At 29.1% G+C, this 24697-nt stretch overlaps 1 protein-coding gene and 4 non-coding genes across 5 annotated transcripts; 4 read left to right on the top strand and 1 right to left on the bottom strand.

Annotated features, from left to right (window-relative positions):
- The first annotated feature begins 352 nt into the window (after window positions 1–352).
- Window positions 353–23531, top strand: appl2 (adaptor protein, phosphotyrosine interaction, PH domain and leucine zipper containing 2). The gene is made up of 21 exons (XM_077711045.1): window positions 353–497; window positions 2157–2255; window positions 3271–3330; window positions 3417–3488; window positions 4389–4476; window positions 4965–5006; window positions 5096–5154; window positions 8348–8494; window positions 8707–8789; window positions 8882–9034; window positions 10097–10285; window positions 10370–10412; window positions 10493–10549; window positions 10654–10748; window positions 17533–17688; window positions 17822–17874; window positions 19366–19540; window positions 20204–20240; window positions 20327–20503; window positions 20696–20743; window positions 21936–23531. The coding sequence occupies exons 1-21, from the start codon at window positions 441–443 to the stop codon at window positions 22065–22067; spliced, it is 2022 nt and encodes a 673-aa protein (XP_077567171.1). The 5' UTR covers window positions 353–440; the 3' UTR covers window positions 22068–23531.
- Window positions 11793–11864, top strand: trnag-ucc (transfer RNA glycine (anticodon UCC)). The gene has a single exon. It is a non-coding gene; the product is annotated as a tRNA-Gly (tRNA).
- Window positions 17211–17282, top strand: trnag-ucc (transfer RNA glycine (anticodon UCC)). Its single transcript has one exon. It is a non-coding gene; the product is annotated as a tRNA-Gly (tRNA).
- On the bottom strand, window positions 21460–21531 carry trnag-ucc (transfer RNA glycine (anticodon UCC)). The gene has a single exon. It is a non-coding gene; the product is annotated as a tRNA-Gly (tRNA).
- Window positions 21780–21851, top strand: trnag-ucc (transfer RNA glycine (anticodon UCC)). The gene has a single exon. It is a non-coding gene; the product is annotated as a tRNA-Gly (tRNA).
- Window positions 23532–24697: the final 1166 nt, after the last annotated feature.

Raw genomic sequence — 24697 nt, forward strand, 5'->3', positions numbered from 1 at the left:
TGCACTTATTTATAGTTTATGTACTTTCTGTAAAATTCTTAATTCTTACTGAAATGTATTAAATTTAATAATATATATCTAATGTTTTTAATGAATAGTTATGGGGTGCAATTCCTTCTTTTGCCTTTAAAGGCCACTGTTTACCACTTTAACGCGAAAGCCCAATGAGAGTTTCGATGTCTTTTTCGTTTTAGGAAATTCATTTTTAAAATTCGTTTATATTCTAATTTAATATAATAATATAAATTATAAATATTTATAACTAAAGTGCATGTTGTCCTCTTTAGCACATAAAAATTGAAATAAACAGAACGGACACACCTACAATGCAAATTCCCAGTCTTCCGGTTCACACGCGCAAAGAACCCTGGGAAATTGAGTGCAACGTGCTTAATAATTCAAACCCTTCACCATTAATTTCTTCTCCGTCGCTCACTAAAATGCCAGCCGTACATCATAAACTTCTCCTGGAGGAAGCTTTGCAGGACAGTCCTCAGGTAACATTGTAGTATTTTTCCTCCGTATTCTGTAAAATACGTCACAGCGTTAATAACAATGATGAACAATGCTAGTTAGCTAACTAGCATGGGCAGCTCCTGTTTTGTAGTCTATCACCACTTGCCGATAACATTTCCCAGTATTTTTATGACAACGACAATAATAACATCAATAACCTTATCACCATATATTTAAAAAAATATTAAGTTTCCTTGTGCAGTTACATAAGGTGTCATACTAATATCGCCTATTTTTATAGATAGCGTGCTAACGTATGTATACCAATGTAAGTGTAATAGCCACAGCAATGATATATTACATTTTATAAATATGATTTTCACCAGGTAATACGTATGTAACACTAATATTTAGAGAGTATTTTATTATACTATCTCATTAAATATTCGACGTCATAAAATGACGAAACTCACTAGTTATTGTTTGTTTTGGGACTAGTAGGTTTAAATGTATCTTGTAATTGTACTATAGGTTTCACATTAAATCCAACAATTATATTTATTACAATCATGTAATGATTCGTTAATAAAGTGTGCTTTTGAGAAGAATGGATTTTGCTTATAAGTGCAACTTATGCTTGATGCTCCTTCTTTTACACATTTTGTTAAAACTCGAGCTCAGGTCATTTATTGGAACTTTTAAAAGTACGTAATGCAAAATTGTTACATATTATGTAAGTATAAATGCTAAGCCACGAACTGATGACTACGCACACATTTTGTTTGATCATTAACAGTACTCTATTGTTATAAAATACGGCAAAAAAATTGCACGGTACTTGTAAGGGAATGTGGTTATGACCATGTCAAGTGTAAAATTATTATTAATCATTATTTCTATTTCAAAATGAGATTATTAATATTATTGACATTGTAGCCCTGGAGTTTCTCAAATCCTTAATTGACATTTTTATAAATATCTGCATTTGTGTTAAACATCACCAGGAAAAAATATATAGTCCAGAAAATATGGTAATTGATTATAAGGTTTGAGTATATTCGTAACATTAGCATAAACTGCAATTGGAGTAATGGATTGCTACCAATAAATCAAGCTACAGTCATACCACTATTTACAAAATTAATTGGTTTGAAGCCTTTTTTGTAACTTGAAAATTTCATAAGTTATATTTGAAAATTTCGTAAGTAGGGGTGTACTTTATATCTAAATTCTCTAATACTTTCCACAATCCTCACCAAACTACCAACTAAACTCTTTAAAATTGGTCAAAGTGTCCCAATTTTGTATGAAATATTTGCGGAAAAACACTAAAATAAGAGAAAATTATAAGGAAATGATTTATTTCATTCTTAAAATTAATAAAACATATGAAAATATGTCCTGCACCACTAAAATATCTCCCACCATGGCTGTTATAGATGTAATACATATGTTTGTCCGCCAGATGGTGTCAAAACCATGTTCTACAAGGGCTAAAAGCCGTCCACTTTGTAGCACATTTTAGATTTTTACGTGTGCCTTATATGTGTGTGTGTGTGTGTGAGATTGTGAAAATATGTGCCACGTTGCATTTGTACGTTTTAATCGCTTAATAAGAGGAATTTGAAATAAAATATAATGTATACGTAATGGGGTGTTCGTCCACTTGGAGTCAAATGTCTTCATATCACCCCCTGCAGACTCGTTCCTTGCTCAGTGTGTTTGAGGAGGATGCGGCCAACCTGACTGACTACACTAACCAGCTGCTGCAGTCCATGCAACGTGTCTTTGGAGCTCAGGTACCAATATTGGCTCCTCTTACCCACACATTTAGCTACACTAAATCTAATGAAATCCAATACGAGGACCTGCTCTAACAAGAATTTCAATGTCCAAGCCTCATTATTAATATTTTTATTATTCATAAACACATTTTTTGTGGGCCACAATTCCTTTTGACTTGACTTTGTACTTTATACTTTTGACTTGACTTTGTACTTTATACTTTGTACTTGACTTTGTACTTTATACTTTTGACTTGACTTTGTACTTTATACTTTTGACTTGACTTTGTACTTTATACTTTTGACTTGACTTTGTACTTTATACTTTTGACTTGACTTTGTACTTTATACTTTTGACTTGACTTTGTACTTAATACTTTTGACTTGACTTTGTACTTTATACTTTTGACTTGACTTTGTACTTTATGCTTTTGACTTGACTTTGTACTTTATACTTTTGACTTGACTTTGTACTTTATACTTTTGACTTGACTTTGTACTTTATACTTTTGACTTGACTTTGTACTTTATACTTTTTACTTGACTTTGTACTTTTTACTTTACTTTATACTTATTACTTCAATGATGAGTATGTTAATATTTTAGTCCTCTTTTTCTGTTTATGTATCATATGTACTGTTAACGGATGCACTTTTTTATATATATCCTATCTTGTACTGACCCTGCCCATCTGTCACATTTTTAAAGTCAATGTGGCCCCCGGGCCCAAAAGTCTGCCCACCCCTGTTGTAGGCGAACAAGTTAGACACACAAAAAAGCCACATCTTACCTCATAAACAGCATTAAAAAATCCAATCTGCCCAGTTATTTTTTTTAAATATAATTTGTAAGTAGTTTTTCATGGGCCCTGATGAATTTGAGTGTGTTTTAAGAGAAACAAGCTACAGTATATACAAAATATGATCAGATCGCAACAAAAAAAAATGTCCTGGAGCCGAATGAGGCTCGAGAGCCGCTTGTTTACTAACTAAAATGCATTCTTTATATTTATATTGTGTTCTTTTTAAAGAGTGAGATGGGTTTGGCTACAGAGCAGCTCTCACGGCAACTTCTTGCCTATGAGAAAAAAGTAAGTACTACTTAGAATTGTACTGTTATGGATATTAAATATGACTACATTCAATCATATATTGATAATTTATTTTTCCATTTTAGAATTTTGCCCTTGGAAAAGGTGATGAAGAAGTTGTGAACACTTTGCAGAATTTTGCAACAACAGTGGAGGAGGTAAGAAAGCTAAAAAGCTCATTAAAATAACTGTTTGTAGCTTATTGATGGTGATATTTTAATTTAGTTTATGATTATGCTCATAGTTCAAGGTCATTTCTCTGTTAATTAGAGTTTCCGTCGGAGCTTATCGGTTGAACTTTAGAGAGGATTAATGGCCGTGGGAAAGAAATTAGGCTTGGCGATTAAAGTTTTATAGTTTTATTTGAATTGTTTCGAATCTGAATGATTATTATGTACTATGATGATCAATTATTAAATAGTGTGCCATGAAACTGCTTTATTTGGGGGGAAGGATCACTTAATGAACAGGGAGAGTGAAAAAAAACTTTATTCAAAACATATTTTTACAATATTTTGATTCAACATCATACATTTTTTAATTTTTTTTAATGTTTTATTTGTTTTATGAATCAATTTGCATAGACTTATGCGAAAGACAGTGTTCCCTCGTTTATCGCGGTTAATGGGGACCGGGACCACCCGCGATAAGTGAATTTCCGCGAAGTAGGGATTCCCTTTCAAAAATGCTTAATTTGAATTTAATTCAAAATTTTTTTTTTTTATTTTTATTTTATTTCTTTTAAATTTTACCCACCTGTATACAGTACACCGTGTAGAATACGGGTATAGAGAGTGAAATTCATGTTATAACAAAAAAACTGTAAATTATGTTGTTTCAATGTAATATTTGTATTATTATTTTTTCCAAAAAAAATCTGCGAAGCTCTGAGTCCGCGGTAGCTGAACCGCGAAGTAGCGAGGGAACACTATAAGGATAAGCAACCATGTGTAGTGTGGTTATCTTTTGTTAAAGATGTATTTCTTATGACTAAATATTTTATGGGAATATTTTGCGTTCATCAAGTACTTCATTATGTATTTTGTGATGTCATTTAGCTCAACTCGCTGCACTTGGAATTGGCCAATCAGATGGCTGATACCATGGTCTTCCCATTGATCCAGTTCAGAGAAAAAGACCTGACAGGTAGACATTTATTTCCAGATATGGAGGACTTTTTAAGTCTAGACTTGGAAATTTGAATCAATCCATGTACAAAATACTCAAATATTACATTTCTATTGGTCATATTATTATAAACTAGCCTTTATTGAATCTCTCACTCCATCCAAATATAATGTGGAAAATGTGCAAAGTCAAATTTAAAAACAATAAGCAGAAAATATTTATCTTCTTAGCAAGCATTAGCAGCTAGCTAAAGAACTAGCTTCTACTAACACTGCTAACATTAGATTTTCATATTTTCAATTAAAAACTGACTATTGATCTGAAAGGTGAGATCATCAAGCATTTTATACTTATTATTATTTAACATTGATGAATTTTTGGCTGAAAATCAGAATGCTTTTATTTTTTTATTTTATTTTTTTTTGAGAATTTTGAAATCCTGGAAACAAATATCTTTCAAAATATAAACTAAAATGACAGTTTGTCTTTCCTCTTTTATTTTACAGAGATAAGCACGCTGAAGGAAATTTATGGCATCGCTACTGATGGCAAGTTTACAAATTACATCCCCAAAAAAAGGACTTTATCATGAATTTATTTTCTAAACCTCACTTTCTTCTCTTTTTTTTTTATCTAGAACACGAAGCATCCATGGTCAAGTACAGCCGATTACCCAAAAAGAGGGAGAATGAGAAGGTAATTTTCTCCAACACCGAGTTCGGGAACCTTTTTGACCGAGAGAACCACAAACAATTCATATTTTTAAATGTCATTCCTTGAGAGCCATACCCAGAAAAATAAATGTGTGCATTTTTTTCTCATTTCAACTCTTGTAATGTACAATATTAGATTAGATTAGGACTTTATTCATCATGTGTTCGGGAAATTTTACTGTCAAGGTAGCAAGAGAATACAGACACAGAAAAATACATTGTAGACATAAATAAGTTAATAAATACATAAATAAATGCTTTGCTGAAGAATATATATATATATATATATATATATATATATATATATATATATATATATATATATATATATATATATATATTTATATATATATATATATACAAAATATATATATATATATATATATATATATATATATATATATATATATATATATATATATATATATATATATATATATATATATATATATATATATATATATATATATATATATATATATATATATATATATATATATATATATATATATATATATATATATATATATATATATATATATATATATATATATATATATATATATATATATATATATATATATATATATATATATGTATGTATATGTATGTATATGTATGTATATGTATGTATATGTATGTATATGTATGTATATGTATGTGTATGTATGAATATGTATATGTATGTATATATGCATGTATATTTCTGTATAAATATGTATGTATAAGTATGTATGTATGTGTATATATATATATATATATATATATATATATATATATATATATATATATATATATATATATATATATATATATATATATATATATATATATATATATATATATATATATATATATATATATATATATATATATATATATATATATATATATATATATATATATATATATATATATATATATATATATATATATATATATATATATATATATATATATATATATATATATATATATATATATATATATATATATATATATATATATATATATATATATATATATATATATATATATATATATATATATATATATATATATATATATATATATATATATATATATATATATATATATATATATATATATATATATATATATATATATATATATATATATATATATATATATATATATATATATATATATATATATATATATATATATATATATATATATATATATATATATATATATATATATATATATATATATATATATATATATATATATATATATATATATATATATATATATATATATATATATATATATATATATATATATATATATACATATATACATATATACATATATACATATATACATATATACATATATACATACATACATATATGTATATATGTATATATGTATATATGTATATATGTATATATGTATATATGTATATATGTATATATGTATATATGTATATATGTATATATGTATATATGTATATATGTATATATGTATATATGTATATATGTATATATGTATATATGTATGTATATATGTATATATGTATATATGTATATATGTATATATATATATATATATATATATATATATATATATATATATATATATATATATATATATATATATATATATATATATATATATATATATATATATATATATATATATATATATATATATATATATATATATATATATATATATATATATATATATATATATATATATATATATATATATATATATATATATATATATATATATATATATATATATATATATATATATATATATATATATATATATATATATATATATATATATATATATATATATATATATATATATATATATATATATATATATATATATATATATATATATATATATATATATATATATATATATATATATATATATATATATATATATATATATATATATATATATATATATATATATATATATATATATATATATATATATATATATATATATATATATATATATATATATATATATATATATATATATATATATATATATATATATATATATATATATATATATATATATATATATATATATATATATATATATATATATATATATATATATATATATATATATATATATATATATATATATATATATATATATATATATATATATATATATATATATATATATATATATATATATATATATATATATATATATATATATATATATATATATATATATATATATATATATATATATATATATATATATATATATATATATATATATATATATATATATATATATATATATATATATATATATATATATATATATATATATATATATATATATATATATATATATATATATATATATATATATATATATATATATATATATATATATATATATATATATATATATATATATATATATATATATATATATATATATATATATATATATATATATATATATATATATATATATATATATATATATATATATATATATATATATATATATATATATATATATATATATATATATATATATATATATATATATATATATATATATATATATATATATATATATATATATATATATATATATATATATATATATATATATATATATATATATATATATATATATATATATATATATATATATATATATATATATATATATATATATATATATATATATATATATACATATATACATATATACATATATACATATATACATATATACATATATACATATATACATATATACATATATACATATATACATATATACATATATACATATATACATATATACATATATACATATATACATATATACATATATACATACATACATACATACATACATACATACATACATACATACATGTATATATATGTATATATATGTATATATATGTATATATATGTATATATATATATATATATATATATATATATATATATATATATATATATATATATATATATATATATATATATACATACATACTTATACATACATATACATACATATACATACATAGACATACACAGACATACATATACATACATATAAATATACAGTAGTAGTAGTCCTCTGATTTAACCAAGCAAATATAAATGTAATAAATGTCTCTCCCCTATGAACAGCTAAAGGCCGATTTGGTCAAAGAGGTGGCGTACACCCGGAGGAAGCAACACCAGGCCTCGCTGCAGTATTACTGCGCACTCAACGCTCTGCAATACCGCAAGAGGGTGGCCATGTTGGAACCCATGCTGGGCTACACACAGGCTCAGGTACTGACTGGCGGACCGTACCGCCTTATTACAGTAATCCCTCGATTATCGTGGTTAATGTAGATCAGACATGGCTGTCCTTTCAGGCTGTAAGCCACCATGGACTCTAGCACCCCATGCAACCCTTATAAGGATCAGAAATTGAATGAATGAACAAAAGAAATAAGCAAATGATGGAGTCCAATACACTGAATCATTCTCCCGTGTCTTAGGTGGTTTTCTTCAAGAAAGGCCTGGAGATGGTGTCCAAGAAGATAGACAACTTCCTCTCGTCCGTCTCCAACATGACGCAAAAGTAAAGACAAAGTTGACTTTAACAAACTTGTGCTTGTTCCTTGTATTCCACTTTGAGAAGGTTTGGCTCTGAAATGTGTTTTTTTTATTCAGTATCCAGGCCCAACTGGACGTGGAGGCCGAGGCCATGCGTGTGACCCAAAAGGAGCTCCTGTCCATGGACGACTCCATCTACATACTGGACAAGGACGACGAGCCCGTCAATCGGACGCTCATTCAGAAGGCCGGCCTCCTCAACATCAGGAAGTAAGAATGATTTTAGGGGGAAAAATCAAATTCTACCTTATGGAATGAGGTGACCGCTTTGAGGTCGATTTCGATTTGAGCTGATTTGTTGCACGAGGTTGAGGGGTTAGGGTGTGTTTAAATACAAAATGGTTTGGGTTAGGGTTTGGGTGTGTTCAAATACAAAATGGTTAGGGTGTGTTTAAATACAAAATGGTTAGGGTGTGTTTAAATACAAAATGGTTAGGGTTTGGGTTAAGGTTAGGGTGTGTTTAAATAGGGTTAGGGTGTGTGTAAATACAAAATGTTTAGGGTTTGGGTTCGGGTTAGGGGTTTGGGTTAGGGTTAGGTTGTGTTTAAATACAAAATGGTTAGGGTTTGGGTTAGGGTTTGGGTCAGGGTGTGTTTAAATACAAAATGGTTAGGGTTTGGGCTAAGGTGTGTTTAAATACAAAATGGTTTGGGTTTCGGTTAGGTTGTGTTTAAATAGGGTTAGGGTGTGTTTAAATACAAAATGGTTAGGGTAAGGGTTAGGGTTAGGTTGTGTTTAAATGAAAAATGGTTAGGGTTAGGGTGTGTTTAAATACAAAATGGTTAGGGTTTGGGTGTGTTTAAATACTAAATGGTTAGGGTTTGGGTTAAAGTGTGTTTAAATACAAAATGGTTTGGGTTAGGGTTTTGGTTAGGGTGTTTTAATACAAAATGGTTAGGGTTAGGGTGTGTTTAAATACAAAATGGTTAGGGTTTGGGTTAGGGTTTGGGTGTGTTTAAATACTAAATGGTTAGGGTTTGGGTTAGGGTGTGTTTAAATACAAAATGGTTAGGGTTAGGGTTAGGGTTTTGGTTAGGGTTTTTTAATACAAAATGGTTAGGGTTAGGGTGTGTTTAAATACGAAATGGTTAGGGTTAGGGATAGGGACAGGGATAGGGTTAGGGTTAGGGATAGGGATCTAAATACATTTGACAAACCTAACCCTAACGGGGACCAAAAGCATAGTGATCAAACGTCCGAGCACCCATTTTTGCACATGCAAAAATGAGTGGCCAAAAGGTTTCCTGTAATCTAACCGATTGTGTCTCCAGTAAAACAGGCCTGGTGACCACCGCTTGGGACCGCCTGTACTTCTTCACGCAAGGCGGCAACCTCATGTGCCAGCCGCGGGGTGCCGTGGCGGGCGGCATGGTGCTGGATCTGGACAACAGCTCTGTCATGGCCATCGAGTGCGAAGACAGACACTACTGCTTTCAAATCACTTCACCTTCTGGAAAAGCGTGCGTATATCCCCATTTTCTCACCAACCACGACCTCTCAGTTCACGTTCTAAATTTCCTGCACAATTTTCTTTTTGTCTTCAGGTCTATGATCCTACAAGCAGAAAGCAAAAAGGAGTACGAAGAAGTAAGAAGTTTCCATTTTTTACTTTGCGTACGTAGACATTTCTGCTCTAAAAGCTGATTGGTCTTGTGGTATTCCCGCAGTGGATTTGCACCGTGAACAACATCTCCAGACAGATTTACCTGACTGACAACCCTGAGGTATTTTAGTCCATTTCAGGTCTATAAGGTCATGTGACAACGTGTCAAGGGCATTCTTGTCAACGTATATATTTTTTGATGATTTTAAATGTTGCTTTCGACAGGCTGTGGCTATTCGACTAAACCAAACTGCCATACAGGCGGTCACACCCGTCACCAGCTTTGAGAAGAGGCAGGAAGGTTCGCCTGATACCGACAGGTCAGTTGGTATTGTGGCTTGCTTTAAATGATCCATTTTTAGTTTCATTGAAGGCAATAGACCAGGGGTGTCAAACTTTGGTCTGCGGGCCGAATACGGCTCAATTAGAGATCAAGCGGGCCGGACCAGTAAACTCATTGCAAAATCACATAGAACTAACAATAAACCCACTTTTTTTTCATTTGTATTAGTCACTAATACTAATAATTAGTGCAAAGAATGAGGAAATTATCAAAATGTTTATTAACAGAATTTTCCTTTTACATTATGAACAATATAGTATGAACAAGAGAATAATATAAGAACACAAATAAATGTCAATTCACGTCTGACCATACTAGGACACTGCGCCCCCTAGCGGATGATACAAGAACTACACATTTTAAAGAAAAGTCATATTTTTTTTATACAATGCAGCTTTCTTCCCCGGGCCGTACCAAACCACCAGACGGTCCGGATCCGGCTTGCGGGCCGTATGTTTGACACCCCTGCAATAGATGAAGGATTTTTTTCGTAAAAAAAAAAAAGAAAACGACATAGTATAGCTTTTGTCTTTAATAACGACTTAGTAAAAGAAGTTTTTTTCTTTCACAACATAGTATATATAGTAAGGCCTTTTCCTTTAAAAAACATTGTATAGTAAGGCTCTTTTCTTTCAAAACGACATAGTATAGTAAGGCTCTTTTCTTGCAAAACGACATAGTATAGTAAGGCTTTTTTTCTTTAAAAAAAACGACATAGTATAGTAAGGCTTTTTTTCTTTAAAAAAACGACATAGTATAGTAAGGCCTTTTTTCTTTAAAATGATATAGTATAGTAATTTAGATCTAAAATTAATATATGACATAGTATAGTAATTTCGATTAATAGTAATTTCGATTAAAACAAAATGAAGCCATAATGACTGCCAAAAGACTGATTTTTTTTGCAAGTCTTTGGCAGCTGCAGTTCAGCTTTTCCCCACAAGGGGCTCAAATGAGTGTGAGCATAGTTGAAAGATGTGGTCATGCTTTTCTTCCCAACATTCCTCAGCAAACTCGCACAGCGTTGGTGGTATAGTGGTGAGCATAGCTGCCTTCCAAGCAGTTGACCCGGGTTCGATTCCCGGCCAACGCAGATTTTTTTCACGCTTTTTTTTTTTTAAATCAATTTTCTTTCAAATAATACTGATATAGTAAGGCTCTTTTCTTTCAAAACGACATAGTATAGTAAGGCTTTTTCTCTTCAAAAACCTTACAGTATAGTAAGGCTTTTTCCTTTAAAAACGACATAGTATAGTAAGGCTTTTTATCTTAAAAAAACGACATAGTATAGTAAGGCTTTTTTTCTTAAAAAACGACATAGTATAGTAAGGCTTTTTATCCTAAAAAACGACATAGTATAGTAAGGCTTTTTTTCTTTAAAAAACGACATAGTATAGTAAGGCTTTTTTTCTTTAAAAAACGACATAGTATAGTAAGGCTTTTTTTCTTTAAAAAACGACATAGTATAGTAAGGCTTTTTTTTCTAAAAAAAAACGACATAGTATAGTAAGGCTTTTTTTTCTTTAAAAAACGACATAGTATAGTAAGGCTTTTTTTCTTTAAAAACGACATAGTATAGTAAGGCTTTTTTTCTTTAAAAAACGACATAGTATAGTAAGGCTTTTTTTCTTTAAAAAACGACATAGTATAGTAAGGCTTTTTTTCTTTAAAAACGACATAGTATAGTAAGGCTTTTTATCTTAAAAAACGACATAGTATAGTAAGGCTTTTTTTCTTTAAAAAACGACATAGTTTAGTAAGGCTTTTTTTCTTTAAAAACGACATAGTATAGTAAGGCTTTTTTTCTTTAAAAACGACATAGTATAGTAAGGCTTTTTTTCTTTAAAAAACGACACAGTATAGTAAGGCTTTTTTTCTTTAAAAAACGACATAGTATAGTAAGGCTTTTTTTTTCAAAAAAAAAAACGACATAGTATAGTAAGGCTTTTTTCTTTAAAAACGACATAGTATAGTAAGGCTTTTTTCTAAAAAAAAAAACGACATAGTATAGTAAGGCTTTTTTTCTTTAAAAAACGACATAGTATAGTAAGGCTTTTTTTCTTTAAAAAACGACATAGTATAGTAAGGCTTTTTTTCTTTAATAAACGACATAGTATAGTAAGGCTTTTTGTCTTTAAAAACGACATAGTATAGTAAGGCTTTTTTTCTTTAAAAAACGACATAGTATAGTAAGGCTTTTTTTCTTTAAAAAACGACATAGTATAGTAAGGCTTTTTTTCTTTAAAAAACGACATAGTATAGTAAGGCTTTTTTTTCTAAAAAAAAAACGACATAGTATAGTAAGGCTTTTTTTCTTTAAAAAACGACATAGTATAGTAAGGCTTTTTTTCTTTAAAAACGACATAGTATAGTAAGGCTTTTTTTCTTTAAAAAACGACATAGTATAGTAAGGCTTTTTTTCTTTAAAAAACGACATAGTATAGTAAGGCTTTTTTTCTAAAAAAAAAACGACATAGTATAGTAAGGCTTTTTTTCTTTAAAAACGACATAGTATAGTAAGGCTTTTTTTCTTTAAAAACGACATAGTATAGTAAGGCTTTTTTTCTTTAAAAAACGACATAGTATAGTAAGGCTTTTTTTCTTTAAAAAACGACATAGTATAGTAAGGCTTTTTTTCTAAAAAAAACGACATAGTATAGTAAGGCTTTTTTCTTTAAAAACGACATAGTATAGTAAGGCTTTTTTTCTATAAAAAAAAACGACATAGTATAGTAAGGCTTTTTTTCTTTAAAAACGACATAGTATAGTAAGGCTTTTTTTCTTTAAAAAACGACATAGTATAGTAAGGCTTTTTTTCTTTAAAAAACGACATAGTATAGTAAGGCTTTTTTTCAAAAAAAAAACGACATAGTATAGTAAGGCTTTTTTTCTTTAAAAACTACATAGTATAGTATGGCTTTTTTTCTTTAAAAAACGACATAGTATAGTAAGGCTTTTTTCTTTAAAAACGACATAGTATAGTAAGGCTTTTTTTCTTTAAAAAACGACATAGTATAGTAAGGCTTTTTTCTTTAAAAAACGACATAGTATAGTAAGGCTTTTTTTAAAAAAAAAAACGACATAGTATAGTAAGGGAAAACGACATAGTATAGTAAGGCTTTTTTCTTTAAAAACGACATAGTATAGTAAGGCTTTTTTTCTTTAAAAACGACATAGTATAGTAAGGCTTTTTTCTTTAAAAACGACATAGTATAGTAAGGCTTTTTTTCTATAAAAAAAAAACGACATAGTATAGTAAGGCTTTTTTTCTTTAAAAAAACGACATAGTATAGTAAGGCTTTTTTTCTAAAAAAAAACGACATAGTATAGTAAGGCTTTTTTTCTTTAAAAACGACATAGTATAGTAAGGCTTTTTTTCTTTAAAAAACGACATAGTATAGTAAGGCTTTCTTTCTTTAAAAACGACATAGTATAGTAAGGCTTTTTTTCTTTAAAAAACGACATAGTATAGTAAGGCTTTTTTTCTTTAAAAAACGACATAGTATAGTAAGGCTTTTTTTCTAAAAAAAAAAACGACATAGTATAGTAAGGCTTTTTTTCTTTAAAAACGACATAGTATAGTAAGGCTTTTTTTCTAAAAAAAACGACATAGTATAGTAAGGCTTTTTTTCTTTAAAAACGACATAGTATAGTAAGGCTTTTTTTCTTTAAAAAACGACATAGTATAGTAAGGCTTTTTTTCTTTAAAAAACGACATAGTATAGTAAGGCTTTTTTTCTAAAAAAAACGACATAGTATAGTAAGGCTTTTTTCTTTAAAAACGACATAGTATAGTAAGGCTTTTTTTCTATAAAAAAAAACGACATAGTATAGTAAGGCTTTTTTTCTTTAAAAACGACATAGTATAGTAAGGCTTTTTTTCTTTAAAAAACGACATAGTATAGTAAGGCTTTTTTTCTTTAAAAAACGACATAGTATAGTAAGGCTTTTTTTCAAAAAAAAAACGACATAGTATAGTAAGGCTTTTTTTCTTTAAAAACTACATAGTATAGTATGGCTTTTTTTCTTTAAAAAACGACATAGTATAGTAAGGCTTTTTTCTTTAAAAACGACATAGTATAGTAAGGCTTTTTTTCTTTAAAAAACGACATAGTATAGTAAGGCTTTTTTCTTTAAAAAACGACATAGTATAGTAAGGCTTTTTTTAAAAAAAAAAACGACATAGTATAGTAAGGCTTTTTTTCTAAGAAAACGACATAGTATAGTAAGGCTTTTTTCTTTAAAAACGACATAGTATAGTAAGGCTTTTTTTCTTTAAAAACGACATAGTATAGTAAGGCTTTTTTCTTTAAAAACGACATAGTATAGTAAGGCTTTTTTTCTATAAAAAAAAAACGACATAGTATAGTAAGGCTTTTTTTCTTTAAAAAAACGACATAGTATAGTAAGGCTTTTTTTCTAAAAAAAAACGACATAGTATAGTAAGGCTTTTTTTCTTTAAAAACGACATAGTATAGTAAGGCTTTTTTTCTTTAAAAAACGACATAGTATAGTAAGGCTTTCTTTCTTTAAAAACGACATAGTATAGTAAGGCTTTTTTTCTTTAAAAAACGACATAGTATAGTAAGGCTTTTTTTCTTTAAAAAACGACATAGTATAGTAAGGCTTTTTTTCTAAAAAAAAAAACGACATAGTATAGTAAGGCTTTTTTTCTTTAAAAACGACATAGTATAGTAAGGCTTTTTTTCTAAAAAAAACGACATAGTATAGTAAGGCTTTTTTTCTTTAAAAACGACATAGTATAGCAAGGCTTTTTTTCTTTAAAAAACGACATAGTATAGTAAGGCTTTTTTTCTTTAAAAAACGACATAGTATAGTAAGGCTTTTTTTCAAAAAAAACCGACATAGTATAGTAAGGCTTTTTTTCTAAAAAAAAACGACATAGTATAGTAAGGCTTTTTTTCTTTAAAAACGACATAGTATAGTAAGGCTTTTTTTCTAAAAAAAAAAAAAACGACATAGTATAGTAAGGCTTTTTTTTCTTTAAAAACGACATAGTATAGTAAGGCTTTTTTTCTTTAAAAAAAACGACATAGTATAGTAAGGCTTTTTTTCTTTAAAAAACGACATAGTATAGTAAGGCTTTTTTTCTAAAAAAAAAACGACAGAGTATAGTAAGGCTTTTTTTCTAAAAAAAAAACGACATAGTATAGTAAGGCTTTTTTCTTTAAAAACGACATAGTATAGTAAGGCTTTTTTTCTTTAAAAACGACATAGTATAGTAAGGCTTTTTTTCTAAAAAAAAAAAAAAAAAAAAAACGACATAGTATAGTAAGGCTTTTTTTTCTTTAAAAACGACGTAGTATAGTAAGGCTTTTTTTCTTTAAAAAAAACGACATAGTATAGTAAGGCTTTTTTCTTTAAAAAAAACGACATAGTATAGTAAGGCTTTTTTTCTTTAAAAAACGACATAGTATAGTAAGGCTTTTTTTCTAAAAAAAACGACATAGTATAGTAAGGCTTTTTTCTTTAAAAACGACATAGTATAGTAAGGCTTTTTTTCTAAAAAAAAAAAAAAACGACATAGTATAGTAAGGCTTTTTTTCTTTAAAAACGACATAGTATAGTAAGGCTTTTTTTCTTTAAAAAACGACATAGTATTATAGTAAGGCTTTTTTTCTAAAAAAACGACATAGTATAGTAAGGCTTTTTTTCTTTAAAAACGACATAGTATAGTAAGGCTTTTTTTCTTTAAAAACGACACAGTATAGTAAGGCTTTTTTTCTTTAAAAAAACGACATAGTATAGTAAGGCTTTTTTTTTCAAAAAAAAAACGACATAGTATAGTAAGGCTTTTTTCTTTAAAAACGACATAGTATAGTAAGGCTTTTTTCTAAAAAAAAAAACGACATAGTATAGTAAGGCTTTTTTTCTTTAAAAAACGACATAGTATAGTAAGGCTTTTTTTCTTTAAAAAACGACATAGTATAGTAAGGCTTTTTTTCTTTAAAAAACGACATAGTATAGCAAGGCTTTTTTTCTTTAAAAAACGACATAGTATAGTAAGGCTTTTTTTCTTTAAAAACGACATAGTATAGTAAGGCTTTTTTTCTTTAAGAACGACATAGTATAGTAAGGCTTTTTTTCTTTAAAAACGACATAGTATAGTAAGGCTTTTTTTTCTTTAAAAAACGACATAGTATAGTAAGGCTTTTTTTTTCCAAAAAAAACGACATAGTATACTAAAGCTTTTTTTCTTTAAAAAACGACATAGTATAGTAAGGCTTTTTTTCTTTAAAAAACGACATAGTATAGTAATTTAGATTAAAACAAAGTCAAGCCATAATGAGTGCCAAAAGACTGATTTCTTTGGCAGCTGTAGTTCAGCTTTTCCCCACAAGGGGCTCAAATGTGTGTGATCATAGTTGAAAGATGTGGTCATGCTTTTCTTCCCAACATTCCTCATTCAACTCACACAGCGTTGGTGGTATAGTGGTGAGCATAGCTGCCTTCCAAGCAGTTGACCCGGGTTCGATTCCCGGCCAACGCAGACATTTTTTCCACTTATTTTTTTTTAAATACATTTTCTTTCAAATAACACTGACTCATCTTCGTTTATGACCGCTTTTTCTCGTGAAGTTTTCTAAAGAGAAAACAAATAAATAAATAAAAATTGATAAAGCAAAAGAAAATGACATGAGACAATTGTTTGACCCTAACACATGGTCATTTTTATATACAAAAAATGGCATATTATGTGCTACTATTTTGTTCCCCTGACAAACTCCTCCCCCCCGCAGAGCCAAGCCGGGAGGCGTCTACTCCACCATCGCGGCATCCCAGAAATCTGGAGCGGGTCCGGAGCCGGAAGACTTGATCGCTCCCGGGACGCCCATCCAGTTCGACATCGTCCTGCCAGCCTCGGAATTCCTGGACCAGAACCGGGCGGATGGGAGGTAAACAAACCATCACCCTCTTCCCCCTACAAACAAGTACAGATGAACTCATTTCCTCAATGTCTTATAAATGTATGATGTCATTTCCTGGATGGCCTGTAATTATTTTTTTTTTTTAATGGCTTCCTGATAGGCGCACGAATCCATTTGGCGAAACGGATGACGACTCCACCAACGCGAGTGATGGTAAACATTTTTTTGCGTTGGTCTTTTGGTCGCCGGTCAAAGAATTGTAACTCATGAGACAGAGTTTAATATCGAAGTACTGGTAAAAACAAGATATTTGGATATAAAACTCTTATAGATGTCATTTTGAGAGCTGGTTTCAACAGTACTTAGATATTAAACAGTACTTCGATGTTAAACAGTACTTCGATATTAGACAGTACTTCGATGTTAAACAGTACTTTGATGTTAAACAGTACTTCGATGTTAGACAGTACTTCGATGTTAGACAGTACTTCGATGTTAAACAGTACTTCGATGTTAAACAGTATTTCGATGTTAGACAGTACTTCGATGTTAGACAGTACTTCGATGTTAAACAGTACTTTGATGTTAAACAGTACTTTGATGTTAAACAGTACTTTGATGTTAAACAGTACTTCAATATTAGACAGTACTTCGACATTAGACAGTACTTCGACATTAGACAGTACTTCGACATTAGACAGTACTTCGACATTAAACAGTACTTCGATATTAAACAGTACTTTGATATTAAACAGTACTTCGACATTAAACAGTACTTCGACATTAAACAGTACTTTGATATTAAACAGTACTTCGATATTAAACAGTACTTCGATATTAAACAGTACTTCAATATTAAATTGTACTTTGATATTAAACATTACTTTGATATTAAACAGTACTTTGATATTAAACAGTACTTTGATATTAAACAGTACTTTGATATTAAACAGTACTTTGATATTAAACAGTACTTTGATATTAAACAGTACTTTGATATTAAACAGTACTTTGATATTAAACAGTACTTTGATATTAAACAGTACTTTGATATTAAACAGCACTTTGATATTAAACAGTACTTTGATATTAAACAGTACTTTGATATTAAACAGTACTTTGATATCAAACAGTACTTTGATATCAAACAGTACTTTGATATCAAACAGTACTTTGATATCAAACAGTACTTTGATATCAAACAGTACTTCGACATTAGACAGTACTTCGATATTAGACAGTACTTCGATATTAGACAGTACTTCGATATTAGACAGTACTTCGACATTAGACAGTACTTATACATTAGACAGTACTTCGACATTAAACAGTACTTTGATATTAAACAGTACTTCGATATTAAACAGTACTTAGATACTATACTTAGATATTAAACTCTCTCTCTCTCTCATGAATATAATTTTGAGAGCTGGTTTCAACAGTAAACTCTGTCCGGTCAGTCACAGTCCAACTCCGGTCGAATCCAGTCATGTTTTCCAAATCTCCCTCCTCCACCACACCTGAATCAAATGATTAACTCATTAGCAAGCTGCCCAGAAGCTACACAACAATACCCACCATCAGTGGTGTGTTGCTGGAAGGAAACATGGATAACAAAACTGGAAAGGGACCTTAAAAAAACAGATTTGGACACCACATCTTTTACACAACCCTGCCTAAAAGCTTCTCTTGGGGTGTCCGCAGACTCCCTCTTGCAGCAAGTCTTCGCCGTACGCTTCCTGGGTTCCATGGCGGTACGTTGCGGCGACAATAGGGAGGTCATCTACGAAGCCATGAGGCAGGTTTTGGCCGCCCGGGCCATCCACAACATCTTCCGGACCACCGAGTCGCACCTGATGGTGACAAGCAGCAACATCAGGTAACATTAAGAAACTTCCACGTCACTCTACGTTATGTATATGTTAACACTCATTCATTTTACAAACCGCTTATCCTCACATGGGGTGCTGGAGCCTATCCCAGCTGAGCACCAGGTGGGAGTCCTCAAGTTTTTGGGTCGTGGGAGGAAATTAGTACATGTTAACTTTACACTTGGGTTCATACCCTCGACCCCAGAACTGCGAGGCAGATGTGATAACCACTTGAACACTAGGCCGTCGTATGTTAACTAACATAAACAAAATAACAGAACAATATTATGAGAAAATGACTTCAACTGAACTGGTAAGGAAAAATGTTCTTGTCACTGGATTGGCTAAGGCAAAAAAATGCGGTGTTTATCCACCAGATGGCGCCAGTTTACAAAAAAATAATACAAAGGATAAAAACATTAAATCACAGTGTGATTCGTTTAACTATACAAGGCCAAATTAATCATAATTGACACCTAAATTTGGAAAAATGTCATTTTATTGGCTCTAACATCAACATATTTTAATTTACTGTTAATTATTTAGTGGTTTTAAGGGTTGTTGTCATACAAAAGTACTTCAATAATTGATTGCGCATTCGTCAAAAGCTACTGTCATTTTTTGAATGTTTTAACACATAAATTAGAAATATTTCCATGTAATTTTTCCAGGCTGATCGACCCTCAAACGCAAGTAACGAGAATAAACGTAAGAAGTCGTCAATCAAACCTGGTCTGACTTTCCTTCTCAATTTGGCCTTCATTCATTGGTTGTCATCTCTCGTTTTTTTGCAGTTCCGATTGGCCGAAGTGTGTCATTTTGCGGCCCACCAGGAGAACAGTCGGCTGATGGGCTTCGTGGTGGAGGGCCGCGACTGGAGTGGCGCCGGAGACGATAACGGCGCCCATGAGCAAGATGGCGAACCTTGCTTCAGCGCCTTTGTCTTTGAAAGCAACACTGAAGGAGAAAAGGTGCCATCAGAATTGTTATTTTTTTGCTAAATTACATCATTTATACATCAAAACATCCCCCAATTTAGCTAAAAAATATCCTAATGGAAAACAAAGTATTCTTGTACAATTTCAACAGTAAATAATTCATTTAATTTATATTCTAGTATTCAAAGTAAACTACTAAAATGTTTTTTTTTCCTAATTTGGCAGATTTGCTACACCATGAGTTTAGCTAAGGATATCACAGAAGCTAAGAAGGTGAGTTTTTACATTTTTTATCGTTTTAAGGTGAACTATTCATGCAGCGCAAAAATTTATGTGACCCAAAAAAATAGAGTATTATTTTTTGGTTAGTTTTTTTTAACAACGTTTTGGATTGGTAGTATTTAAAATGATTTTTAAGGAGGTTTTGGTTGATGGAAAAGGGATTTGAGGGTTTTTTTGGAATGAAAATGACTTAAAACATGTACAAATTAATATAAAAAGTAAAAAAATATTATTTTTTGAATTTATTACATTTTATACAAAAATTGTGCATTAAAGGATTTAAAGGTTATTTTTTAGAATGAAAATGAATTAAAAAATAATTTTAATTAAAAAAAAATATATATATACCTATTTACAAAAAATATGCATTAAAGGATTTGATGGTTATTTTTAGAATGAAAATGACTTAAACTATGTTAAAATAGTTAAAAGAAAAATAAGTAAAAAAATTATTTAATTTTTTAAAATTAATTGCATTTTTTTACAAAAATTATGCATCTAAGGATTTGAAGGTTATTTTTTAGAATGAAAATAAATTAAAAAATAATTTTAATTAAAAAAAATAATTTTAATTTAAAAAAATATATATTTTATTTTTTACAAAAAGTATGCATTAAAGGATTTGATAGTTATTTTTTAAACTAAATACGACCTAAAACATGTACAAGTTAAAATAAAAAATACAAAAAAATTTAAAAAAAAAAAATTGCGTTGGCCGGGAATCGAACCCGGGTCAACTGCTTGGAAGGCAGCTATGCTCACCACTATACCACCAACGCTGTGTTCAAAAAGTAGGGCTGTTGCAGTCGGACTTTTTCCACCCACGTAACATCCTCCTCACAGACCAAACATTTTTCCGTTAAACACGTAACAACGTGTCAGTGGATGTCTGTCCGCCACGTCACATTTATGACGCGCGTTCAAGCCCCACCCACTTAGCCAGCCTCCCTCTCACATCTGGAAAACATTCCCCTGGGCCTCTGTGGAATGCGGGCTCGTGCCGACAAATTGTAGCACTTTTCTCACAGCGTTGGTGGTATAGTGGTGAGCATAGCTGCCTTCCAAGCAGTTGACCCGGGTTCGATTCCCGGCCAACGCAAAAAAAAATTTTTTTTTTTTTTTGCTTCGACCATCTGTTAAAAAATTAGAATTAATTTTTGCATGACATTTTGATCATCATTAGGATCCAGCAGCTTTGGCGCAACTCATGAAAAACATGCCACTCACCAATGATGGAAAGTTCCTCCTATTGGACGCCGAGAATAGCGAATCAGCTGATGGAGAAGGACTGGAAGACTTGGAATCGGAGGCCTAGGATCAACCCCAATGGACGTCTTGGTACTACTTTTTCCAGGTGTCCTCCTTTTTAATTTTTTGTATCTCCTTTGGGGTAAAATGGCGTTTGACGGGAACTTTTTGGCGGTAGCATGCGAATCCAACTAAAAATAAGTTGTACCTAAAACAAGGGTTTGGGAACCTTTTTTTGACAGAGAGTCATAAACAATTCATATTTTCAATTGTTATTCATTAAAAACCATACTTAGAATTAATTAGAAGTAAAAAATACATGAAAACGAGTTCATTTTTAGTCATTTTGCGGGCTAAAAAGTCGAAAGTCTAAAAAAAATTATGTTGACAAAATTGTTAGCTTAATGCTAATCTAAAAAGCTTCATTAAAAACTGGTAGATTGAAGCAAAACGTCCAAATTTTAGCTCACATTTTTAACGGAAAGCCATAAGTACCCATCTAAAGAGCCACATGTGGCTCCTGAGCCATAAGTTCCCTACCCCTTCCCTAAAAGAATGCTTCAAAAAGGCGCTTCATGATTAATATTTAGTCATTTCATTGCCTTTAAAGTCGAAAAAGTCTAAAAAATTATGTTGACAAAAATGTTAGCATGATGCTAATCAATGGGATGCATAAAAAGTTTAATTAAAAACTGGAAAATTAAAGTAAAAAATCCAAATTTTAGCTCAAAGTTTAGCAGAGAGCCATAAGCACCCGTTAAAAGAGCCACATGTGGCTCTCGAGCCATAGGTTCCCTACCCCTGACCTAAAAGAATGCTTCAAAAAGGCGCTTTATAACTAAAAGATAGACAAAAAATGGATTTGATTGCAAATATGGATGTCGTAAAACCCCAAATAGACGTCCAATTAGACAAAGGGGGCGTCGACTAGCGATATATGCGATTTAATTGAAAGCAGGAGAATGATTGGACGCCTGGGAAGAGATAAACTTAAGATGAAAGGAATTGAATAATATTAAAAGGAGGAAAAGGAATATTTTTTGGGGTAAAAATGTAAGATGTAATAGTGTTTTGTTTAAAAAAAATGCTTCTTGTAATATTACGTGAGCTTAAGATAATTATCCCGACCTAAAAAAATACTATTCATACATTTTTCATCCATTTTTTTTCTTCTTCTCATAATATTACGACATATTTTAGCACAAAAACTTTAGCTTGCAGTATTAATAATGTATTTTGCCTTCTCTTCCTGGTAAAAGAAACAAAAAGAAAGGTTTAAACAACATTAAAACGTTTAAATAAATGAAAAAAAAATAAGTAATCAAAATTGAATCTTGTACAGCGCCATTTTTTAAAAATCTAATTCCATTTAATAACTAAAAAGGTGAAAAATCCTTTGCATAGGTTTACATTTATGTTTACGTCGGACTTATAGTGTTGTTATATTTTGTTTATTTTACTACAGGGGTACCTTGATTTTGAAGTATTTTTTTCTTAAATTGTACATTAATTCATTAGTTTGAAATAATAAGATATCTACATTCCAGGGCATTAAATTCTAAACGCACTTTTTTAAGGCGGTTAATGTTAAATCAAGGTACCACTTTATTACTTTATTATTTTACTAACACTTTATTTCAATGAGTCTTATAACAATGTCATAAAACTGTCATATAATTATGGCATGATTAAATAATTCTTGTAGATGTCATTAAGCCTAAAAGAAAGTTAGCATAGCTTCAATTTAGCAACATCTGCCATTAGCTTACATTGTTATTCATAAGAGGTTGCCAGGTCATGATTATGGCAGTTTTTTTGACGATGTTAAAAGGGATCATTTAATCAAAGTGTGATTGGAAGGAAATTTTTGTTTATGTACATTTTGCACACAAAAAGGGTTAAATAGGTGTTTTTCTTTTTTTAAGGGAAAAAAGTACTATTTTTGAAGGCGATATGTTGCACTTATTAATTTAGCTTTTCCATCGTAGTGGCAACATGGAAAGGGTTGCCTGCATGAATGATAATGTTGGATTGTGATGTCACTTCCTGTTTGTGATTTCTTTTCTTGATTTGTAGGTGTTGTTGACCAATTAAAAACGAGATCTTTGTCGTTGAAGACTTTTGCAGTTTTTGGCTATGTTAGCTAAATCCAGAAGGTATTTTAACGGCAACTGAAGGTAGGAAAAGAAACTTTTTTTAGACAAACTGAACTTACATTTTTGAAATTCTTAGTTTGCTATTAATTAGTGAATCTTGTTTTTATATTTCAATAACGCATTGAATTTAAAATAATCTGTTATTAAATTTATCAGGAAAAATAATAAAATAATAATTAAATAAAATAATAATAAAATTGGATTTGTCAAATTACATATTAATTTTGCAATTAATATAATCTAATATTTGAACAAATGTAAATGTTTGCCAAAAAATACATATTTAACGGTATTCTTATACTTGAATTAAAAATAATCCATTATTAGATTAACTAAAATTTATCAGAAAATATTTTAAAAAATATGTCAAATTACAATTAATTTTGCTATTAATATAATGTACATTTCTGCCAAAAAAATACATATTAAACGTTATTCTTACACTTATATTTAACGGTATTACCTCTTAAATAATTTTGCAATTAATATAATATTTTAACAAATGTAATTTTTTGCCAAAAAAATACATATTTCACATTAT

The sequence above is a fragment of the Stigmatopora nigra genome, unplaced genomic scaffold (assembly GCF_051989575.1).
Source record: "Stigmatopora nigra isolate UIUO_SnigA unplaced genomic scaffold, RoL_Snig_1.1 HiC_scaffold_25, whole genome shotgun sequence".
Classification (NCBI taxonomy): Eukaryota; Metazoa; Chordata; class Actinopteri; order Syngnathiformes; family Syngnathidae; genus Stigmatopora; species Stigmatopora nigra.

What these genes read in the sequence shown, in the direction of transcription:
- appl2 (XM_077711045.1), top strand. Translation starts at nt 441, where the DNA reads ATGCCAGCCGTACATCATAAACTTCTCCTGGAGGAAGCTTTGCAGGAC. An exon ending in CAGAGAAAAAGACCTGACAG is followed by an intron (nt 4,477 to 4,964) that starts GTAGACATTTAT and finishes TTTATTTTACAG; the next exon opens with AGATAAGCACGCTGAAGGAA. An exon ending in AAAAGAGGGAGAATGAGAAG is followed by an intron (nt 5,155 to 8,347) that starts GTAATTTTCTCC and finishes CCCTATGAACAG; the next exon opens with CTAAAGGCCGATTTGGTCAA.